Source organism: Bos javanicus, chromosome 15 (genome assembly GCF_032452875.1).
Source record: "Bos javanicus breed banteng chromosome 15, ARS-OSU_banteng_1.0, whole genome shotgun sequence".
Classification (NCBI taxonomy): domain Eukaryota; kingdom Metazoa; phylum Chordata; class Mammalia; order Artiodactyla; family Bovidae; genus Bos; species Bos javanicus.
Window position 1 is genome coordinate 80,513,984 of NC_083882.1, and position 10,667 is coordinate 80,524,650.

The window sequence follows — 10,667 nt, forward strand, 5'->3', positions numbered from 1 at the left end:
ATAATTGGATATAAAACCCTAGCTAGAAAAACCTTGCTAGGAATACTGTAAGATCAATGAGATATTCAGATCCTATTATATGACATCTGAGAAATGCAAAACAGGGAATTTCTTGATCTTATTGAATGATAACAACCATCCTAATATTATTAACATACAACTCACGTATGTGTTGATAATTCTATTCCCTACTCCCCCTTATACAAAGATGTGGAAAGGGTAATATACACAAATGACAAAGAGTTTACTCATATATTTTATATCATATACAAAATGATATGATCCATGGAAGGAATGGGGATGCCTTGTCTGTAAAATCAAATTGTTATGACAATGTTAGAAAGCAACTTGTTGTGGAAATTGTATAGAAAATTAAGCATCTTTTGCACCAAAATATCATAGAATTGTATTATGTGACCTACTTTTTCATATGAACTACTTTTTAGGGCACTTATCTTGAAATCTGTTAGGCAATATCAATTACAGAAATGATATATGCAAAATATCAAATATATAATTTTTAATGCAGGGAACACATTTAATAATACATATGTTCTGACTCACTAAACAAGGAAGAAAATATCAAGTTGTTTAAATTTTCTAAGAGATTACTACATAGGTAACTCATATTTTAAAAATCTTGTTTTAAATACCATTTATTATTACTGTAATTAATTTCTTCTTTAAGTAAAACAAAAACAGTGTACTATTATTCTTTATATAGTAATCATATGTGAAGTTTGATTAAAAAAATCATGACTATATCTATTTGATTATTCATCATTTTCATGACTACTTGCTTAATGCTATGTGGGGTACAATTTCAGTGGTCACAAATACAATTCTAGGCTTGGATTAGGAGCATTAGCCATTACATGAATGTTTTTGTTTATATCTATTCAAATATACCAATACAGGTGTATGGAGGTAAGGGGTTGACCATACTAATTCTATATTTGATTCAAATACTATTTATGTATTTTAATGTATGTCATGTTCAGGCTTCTATAAAACAAGGAGGATGGTCTTTATGCCACTTTACAGCTAACATTCTGTGACCTTAGAATTCCTTTCATTGTATCTCTGTATTATAGAAAAATAAACAAGAAAATCAGTTCAGAAAAAGTCACACACAAAAAAAGTTGCCTAGTCTCATAAAGATGTGAACAAATTGCCAGTCTGCTCTCTTTAGAGATCCTGATCCAGAACGGTTATATCCCCAAAGTTCAAACACAGCCTGAAGTTTCTCCATCACATTTCAAAAACTTCATGTTATCCAAAGCACAATGTACTCACTTCTTTAAGGATATCCTTTACATAGGTCCTTTAATTGCTTCAAGGAATTAATCATTTTCTAGAAATAAGGATGGAACTTTCAACTTCACTCATGGTGGCAACTTTTTCTAAAGAGGCATGACTTTCTAGGTACTTGGTGAAGAAGACAAATCCCTCATCTTGAACATCCTGGGAGTAAACAGATACTCGTTGACCTGCATATTGATTCATATACTGCATAGAATAAGGGACAGTTTCTTGGGAGTTTACAATAATTTAGAGCCATGTCCCTAAAGAACTAAAGCCTCAAGAGCTTATACCTGGAGGCACAAAACTAACATGATCTCAGTGGCATTTGGACCAACATTATTTCCTAACTGTATCTTTTCTCATAGGGAAGAGTCCTAGGAAAACAGTGTAGATGCTCTCCGTTGGGAGCCTCCCTTGCCAAAAAAGAGCTGTCTCTTTTATCAGTGAGAAGTGATGCATTGAGCCCCCAGCACCAGTTGGGATTTGCTGCCTGGGCATAGTCTTAATTTCATCACTTACTGCCTGTGTCAGTTGGAGCAAGTTTTTAAATCTCTCTATAGCTTGCTCTCTTAAATATATAAAAGTGGTTTCTAGTTCACAAAGATGTTGGAATTATTTAATGAGACAATAATTTTAAAGTATTTAAAGGAGTATCCAGCACAGAATCAAAGTTTAGTATCAAAAGGGGTCTACAGGATAGTTAGGAGATAATAACTAGATATAAAAACAAAACATATGTTCAAGTAACATTTGTCTATATCTAGGCAAAAGTAGAAAACAGTCTCTGATTTAGGGAGCTGGGATATGGGGGTGGGGTGGAGTCCCAAGAAGGAGGGGATATACGTATACTTACAGCTGATTCATATTGTTGTAAGGTAGAAATCAACACAATATTGTACAACAATTATCCTCCAACTAAACACAAATTTTAAAAAATAAATAAACAAAATAAGCAACAACAACAACAAAAACTAAACACTAGTCTCTGGACTCCAAAGGAAGGACAGATCACTGCAAGCTGGAATAGACCAGAAAAATTTTAAAGAAGGAATTGGTCTGAAAAGATAACCATAATTTAGATAAACTGAAGTTAAGAGGAAAGGCATTCCAGGCAGTGCTATATGAGATGATCTGAAGCAGGGAAGGAGGAACAAAGGAAAGAAGGTTATATGGGGTAGAAGGGTCACCAGAGAGAGAAGAATGTGTAGAGTCTGATGACACGGGGTGAACTATCTCAATCATCATCTTCTCTGAGAACCTAGTTCTTTATAACTTCAAGAAGAGTGGATAATTCAATTTATCAACCCCAAAAACATTTCACTGATGGTTCACTTATAACTCTTATTCATTATCTATCTCAGAAGGTTGTCAATAATTGGTGTTGCATACATATTTGTTGAATTAATGGAAAACAAACCCATAAAATCTATATAATTCTTGATGGGTCATGTTTAGCAATTATGGTACATAACATTTTGATTAAAAATGTCAAGGGAAAAGTATTTCTACCTCTTATCCTTCTTAAAACCATTTAAAAACAATGAGAAAAGAGAAAAAACAGATTAAAAAAAAAAGAAAATGATACTTCATTATACCTACCAAAAAATGGAATATAGAAAAAGAACAAGAAGAAGTTTCCCATTAGCAAAAAAAGATAGGAAAATAATTCTTTACTTCATTTTTATAAAAATCAAAAAATGCGTTCTGTGAAACTGCAATATTGAAAAAAGAAACAGCAAACTTATATCATGTGATAGGAAGTTAACTGGCTAAGCCCAGAAAAGGAAAGACTATCAGAATTGTCAGTCACATGTAACAAAACCAAACAAAAGGAATATACACACCGCTTAAAACAATGATGGAATATTTGAGAAATTAAAACACAAAATTTGAGTATAAACTACACATTTGTAGAGAAAATGATTAATATATAGAAAGGAAGATCTAAGATTCTAAAATCCATGAGAAAAGAACCAGAGGGTCCTGGAAGCTCTCTTTGCATTTCAGTGGCAGTGTATTCCACAGTTAGGACTGTGTCTCTAGTCCATATGTTTCATGGCAGAGAAGGCTGCCAGTATTAAGCGAATCAGAGGAGGAAAGGGCTCTGTTGCATGTCCCAGTCACAGTACAAGCAGTATGGCCACTTGGGCTACATGTTAGACTCTGTGATCAAAGGTATACTGGGAAGAAAGAAGCAGTGTGGAGCTTATTACAAGCTTCAGTAAGGCAATAACTCAGGTCCTAGGGCTTCAGAAGCAATTCTATGCCATTTACAGCAAAGAATGCTATGGCTTCTGAAAAAGAACTTCAATACTTGAATAAATGACATCATGGGAATAAGCATACAGTCTGCCATAATAACCTGGAACCTGTCAGGTCCTCCCATTATCAGATAGGCATAGCAGCAATCTATCATGGTGCATCAAGATCACATCCAAGAAAGACCAGAGAGCACGTGCAGTTCAGTTCAGTAGCTCAGTCGTGTCTGACTTTTGTGACCCCATGAACTGCAGCATGCCAGGCCTCCCTGTCCATCACCAACTCCCAGAGTCCACCCAAATCCATGTCCATTAAGTCGGTGATGCCATCCAACCATCTCATCCTCTGTCGTCCCCTTCTCCTCCTGCCCTCAATCTTTCCCAGTGTCAGGGTCTTTTCAAATGAGTCAGCTCTTCACATCAGGTGGCCAAAGTATTGGAGTTTCAGCTTCAGCATCAGTCCTTCCAATGAACACCCAGGACTGATCTCCTTTAGGATGGACTGGCTGGATCTCCTTGCAGTCCAAGGGACTCTCAAGAGAGCATGAATAAGACACAATTCAACTGCATATGTGTAAGGCCTCCTCAGACAACTACTTTGCCTTGGTTGCATTTCTTTTTCTTGGAGATGGTTTTGGTTATCACCTCCTGTACAACGTTATGAACCTTGGTCCATAGTTCTTCAGGCACTCTGTCTACCAGATCTAGTCCCTTGAATCTAGGAGGAGACCTTACAAATAGCTAAGAAAAGAAGAGATGCAAAAGGCAAAGGAGACTCGTTTCATACATGATATTATACATGTTTCAATGCTATTCTCCCAAATCTCCCCACCCTCTCCCTCTCCCACAGAGTCCATAAGACTGATCTATACATCGGTGTCTCTTTTGCTGTCTCGTACACAGGGTTATTGTTACCATCTTTCGCCAGTCCAGGTTCGATGCACGGTACTGGATGCTTGGGGCTGGTGCACTGGGACGACCCAGAGGGAGGGTAGGGTAGGGAAGGGAGGAGGGAGGAGGGTTCAGGATGGGGAATGCGGGTATACCTGTGGCAGATTCATTTCGATATTTGGCAAAACTAATACAATATTGTAAAGTTTAAAAATAAAATAAAATTTTAAAAAAAAAAGGCAAAGGAGAAAGGAAAAGATATCTCCAACTGGATACACAGTTCCAGAGAAATGCAAGGAGACATAAAAAAGCCTTAAGTAACAAATGTAAAGAAATTTTGGAAAACAACAGAATGGGAAAGACTAGAGACCTCTTTAAGAAAACTGGAGATACCAAGAGAACATTTCATACAAAGATAGGCACAATAAAAGACAAAAAAGGCAAGAACCTAACAGGAACAGAAGAGGTGGCAAGAATACAAAGAGGAACTATACCAAAAAGCCCAGTTAACCACAATGATGTGGTCACTTACCTAGAGCCAGACATCCTGGAGTGTAAAGTCACGTGGGCCTTAGACAGCTTTACTATGAATAAAGCTGGTGGATGTGATGGAATTCCAGCTGAGCTATTTAAAATCTTAAAAGATACTGTTGTTAAAGTGTTGCACTCATTATACCAATGAGTGCAGCAAATTTCCAAATTTCCAAATTTGGAAAACTTAACAGTGGCCACTGGACTGCATAAGTTCAGTTTTCATTCCTGTCTCAAAGAAAAGCAATGCCAAAGAATGTTCAAATTACCATACAATTGCACTCATTTCACATGCCAGCAAGATTATGCTCTAAATCCTTCAAGTTAGGCTTCAGCAGTATATGAACCAAGAACTTCCAGATGTTCAAGCTGGATATAAAAAAGTCAGAGGAACCAGAGATCAAATTGCCAACATCTGTTGGATCATAGAAAAAGAAGGGAATTCAAAAATATATATATACTTCTGCTTCATTGACTATGCTAAAGCCTTTGACTGTGTGGATCACCACAAACTGTGAAACATTCTTAATGCAATGGTAATACCAGACCTCATTACCTGCCTCCTGAGAAACCTGTATGTAGGTCAAGAAGCAATAGTTAGAACTGGACATGAAACCACAAACTGGTTCAAAATTAGGAAAGGAATACATCAAGGCTGTATGTTGTCACTCAATTTATTTAACTTATATGAAGAGTACATAATGGGAAATGTCAGAGTGGATGTATCACAAGCTGGAATCAAGATTGCTGGGAGAAATATCACCAACCTCAGATACACAGATGATATCACGTTAATGGCAGAAAATGAAGAGGAACTAAAGAGCCTCTTGAATAAAGGTGAAAGAAGAGAGTGAAAAAGCTGGCTTAAAATTCAACATTCAAAAGAAAAAAGATCATGGCATTTGGTCCTATCACTTCATGGTGAATAGATGGGGAAAATGTGAAAAACAGTATCATTTCATTTTCTTGGGCTCCAAAATCAATCCAGATGGTGACTGCAGCCATGAAATTAAAAGAGGCTTGCTCCTTGTAAGAATAGTTATGACAAACCTTGGCAATGTATTAAAAAGCAGAGACATCACTTTGCTGACAAAGGTATGTAGAGTCAAAGCTATGGTTTTTCCAATAGTCAGGTATGGATGTTCTGAGAGTTAGATCATAAAGAAGGCTGAGCACTGAAGAATTGATGCTTTTGAACTGTGGTGTTGGAGAAGACTCTTGAGAATCCCTTGGACTGCAAGGAGATCCAACCAGTCCATCCTAAAAGAAATCAGTTCTGAATATTAATTGGAAGGACTGATACTGAAGCTGAAACTCCAATACTTTGGCCACCTGATGTGAAGAGCTGACTCATTGGAAAAGACCCTGATGCTGGGAAAGATTGATGGTGGGAGGAGAAGGGGATGACAGAGGAGGAGATGGTTGGATGGCATCACTGACTTGATGGACTTGAGTTTGAGCAAACTTAGGGAGATAATGAAGGGCAGGGGAGCCTAGCATGCTGCAGTTCTTGGGGTCGCAAATAGTTAGATGCAATTTAGCGACTGAACACCAACAACAACTGTTTATGAGGAAGAGCTCTCTTTTCCTACCTCCAACGCCATTCACATTGAAATAATCATTGTCAGTAGCTCATTATATATTGTTTATAATTTTCCCTGTGCTCACTTACACCTACACACACATATACATTTTTTTCATTATATAGGTTTTGCTCTTTTCCTTAATGACCAGCATAAGCACTGATCTTCAACCTGATTTTTTCTAAACTAGCAGTAGCCTGCATGCAATAGGTCTTGCCAATTCAATCCATCAATACCTAATTCAGTCTTTATTTGCTGCACAACATTACACTGAAAAATATGTACCTTTCTTCCATGATTAGTATTCAAGTTATTTCTTTTATTTTATTCGCCACAACACATAGCACTTAAATATGTGAAATCTTATGTTTTGGCATTTATACATCTGTAGTCTAGATTTTTTGGAGAAGGAAATGGCAACCCACTCCAGTCCTCTTTCCTGGAGAATCCCAGGGACAGGGGAGCCTGGTGGGCTGCCATCTATGGGGTTGCATAGAGTTGGACACGACTGAAGTGACTTAGCAGCAGCAGCAGCAGTCTAGATTTCTAATAAAGGAATCTCTCAGTCAAAAGCCATATAAATGTATCATTTTAAATGAAAACTACCAAATGGCCTAGGAAACAGTGGAGTAGATTCTTGCTACCAGTAGAAAGTAATGAATGCATCACTACATATCAAAAAAGATCTCTTCTTCCATCAGTGGCATGGAATTAAACTGTTAACATTTCACCTGCATTGAAAGGAACTGCCTTGGCATTTTAATTTTATTTCATTTACTTGACCAATCACGATGCTGAACATTTTCTCCATGCACCTTTGGCAGTTTGCATTTCCATCTTTGTAAAATGCCTGTTCATTTAGTTGACACTTACCTATTGTTTTTCTCATTGTGAATTTTAGACTGTTATTTGAATATTAGGGATATTATCCCACTCTTTGTTTCAGGAGCACAAATATTTTCTCTCTTTTTTATTTGCCTTTTAATATTGTTTGTCATACTTTAAGCTTTCCGTTATAACTTCTATTTTTCATGTCTAGATTAAACATGATTCACAGATATATGACTGTACAATATTCACCTGAGTTCTCTTCTAGTATATTTATACATTTATATTCTCACTCCATCTCTGTATTATTTTAAAGCCACTCTCATGTCACAGGGAACAAGATTGAAGCAGAAAATTATTAAAGAACTGCCCATTTTTCAGAATATCTTGAAGAGACAGAGCCAGGACTCACATGAAGCTTCAGATTTCCAGGCTAGTATTCTTTTTACTAAGCATTCTGTACCAATATCTATGGTACAAGACAAGTAGAGTTCTACTTTACCTAGCTACTAAGCAATTCTTCCTTTCAAATTTCATACTGAATGCAGTTTTCACATCTTTGTTCCTCAAGCAGTAGATGAGGGGGTTCAACATGGGGATCATCATGGTGTAAAAGAGGGAAATCACTTTATTGATATCTAGGGAGGAACATGAGCTAGGTCGAACATAATTGAAGAAAAGGGTTCCATATAAGATGGATACAACTGCCAGGTGAGAAGAACAAGTAGAGAAAGCTTTCCTCCTCCCATTGGCAGTCTGGATCCTCAGGATGGCCACCAAGATGCAAACATAGGAGATCATGATGATCAGGCCACTGAGCACTCCTATTGCTCCAGCCAAGGTGAAAAGCACCAACTTATTGATCCAGGTGTCTGCACACGCAAGGGAAAGCAGTGGTGAAATATCACAGAAAAAGTGATTGATAACATTTGGACCACAGAAGGGTAAGCAAAAGGTGAGACTTGTATGAGTCATGGTGCTTATAAGAGCCACAGCATAAGGGCCTATAACCAGCTGCACACAGACCCTCTGGGACATAATGAGTGTGTACAACAAGGGCTTACAGATGGCTGTATATAGATCATAGGCCATGGAAGCCAGCAGGAAACATTCAGTGGCCACAAAAAGACCAAAGAAAAACATCTGTGCAGCACAACCCATGAAAGGGATGCTTCTTTTCTTTACAAAGATATCACACAGCATCTTGGGGGCAATGGAAGAAGAGGAACACAAGTCTACAAAGGACAAGTGGCTAAGAAAAAAGTACATAGGAGTGTGGAGTCTGGGATCAATCCATATGAGAGTGATCATCCCCAAGTTACCACCCAGAGTGGCAAGATAGAAAAAAAGAAGAATGAAAAAGAGAACAATCTGCAGATAGAGATGATCTATGAGGCCCAAGAAAAGAAATTCAGTCACAGTTGTCTGATTCTGATCTTCCATTGGTCATCTTCAATCTGTTATAAGAAAGATTTTTTTTGATGAAAAACAATCATTGAGTTACAAATAACATATTAAGCCAATAAAAGGTTCTGTTAGATAGGTCTACAATAGACAATTACTGAAACACTTTGGAACTAAAAAATAATATTCCCAGATTCTAGGTTGAGCTTCTCAGTTGGTGCAGTGGTAAGGAATCCACCTGCCAGTGCAAGAGACACTAGAGACATGGGTTCAATTCCTGGGTCATGAAGATCCCCTGATGTATGGAATGGCAACATGCTCCAGTACACTTGCCTGGAAAATCCCAAGGGCAGAGGAGCCTGATGGGCTACAATATGGGGTCGCAAAAGTCAGACATGACTGAACGACTGAGCACGCACACACATACTAGATCCTGGCAGTTTGTGCAAAGATCCTGTGTAAACTTGGGTAATTTACCTTTAATCTCTATTGTTTGCCACCACAAAGAGTCTAATCCTGTAATCTAAAACTCTTTCAAGTTACAAATTTGTATATGAACTACCTTTCATGTTTCATCTTATTGCATAATTGGATATAAAACCCCAGCTAGAGAAACACTGCTAGGAATACTGTAAAACCAATGAGATATTCAGATCCTAACAACATATGACATCTGAGAAGTGAAAAATAGGGTATTTCTTTATTTTAATGATCACATGCATCCTAGTATTTTAAACACACAATTCACATATGTGTTTATCAGTCCATTCCCTACTACCACTTATACAAAGATGTTGAAAGGGTAATATACACAAATGACAGAGGTTACTAATTTAAAAGAATATGACCCATGGAAGGAATGAGGATGCCTTGCCTGTAACATCAAATGATCTGGCAACGCTGGACAGCAAGTTGTCATGGAAACTATATGTAAAATTTAGCATCTCTGCACCAAAATAATGGAGAATTATTCTATATGATATATTATATTTCATATAAACTTATTTTAGGGCATTTATCCTGAAATCTACCAGGCAATATCAATTATGGTAATGTTATATGTAAAATATCAAATGCATGAGACTTTATGCATGAAATACATTCAAGAATATGTTACTTTTGGACTCATTAATTAAGGAATTAGGACTCAAACTGTTTAAAATTCCTACAAGAAGATTACTATGTAGGATAATTTATATGAAAAATAACTTGTTTTAAATAACATTTATTATCACTACAGTGATAAATAAATACAACAAACTACTCGAATTATATAATAGTTATATGTAGAGCTTGATAAATGAAAAACAAAAGTGACTCGATTTGTGATTATCTATCATTATGATTTTCTGCTAATGCTAAGGTGGAGTATATTTTCAACAGTCATAAAGATATTTCTCAGCATAGATTAAGAGCATTATCCATTGCATAAATGCTTTTGTTTAGTTCAAGTTTTAGTTCAAAAACTTTTTATTTATTTGAATGTGAGTCAATTTAGGTCCTTTATAAAGCAAGGAAGGTAGTCTTTATGCCACTTTCACAGCTAACATTCTGTGACCTTAGAATTCTTTATGGACTTTGTAGTACCTCTATATTATACAGAAATAAACAAGAAAATAAGTTCTGAAAAAGTCACAGAAAACAGTTACTTTGTCTGTTTAAGGAAGTAAACAAAGTGCCAGTCTGCTCTCTTTAAAAGAGAACTTGGTCTGGAAGGGTTATATTCCCAACGTTCAAGCGCAGCCTGAAGCTTCTCCATCATACTTCAAAACTGTCATATTATCTAGAATGCAATGTACTCACTTCCTTAAAGATATTCTTTATGTAGGTCCATTGATTGCTTCAAGTAAATAACCATTTTCTTTAT

General features: G+C 36.6%; 1 protein-coding gene across 1 annotated transcript; it reads right to left on the reverse strand.

Moving 5' to 3' along the window:
• Window positions 1-7,894: 7,894 nt before the first annotated feature.
• LOC133261116 (olfactory receptor 5G3-like) lies at window positions 7,895-8,839 on the reverse strand. Its single transcript, XM_061439671.1, has one exon. It carries the CDS (start codon window positions 8,837-8,839, stop codon window positions 7,895-7,897), a length of 945 nt encoding a protein of 314 aa, XP_061295655.1.
• Window positions 8,840-10,667: the final 1,828 nt, after the last annotated feature.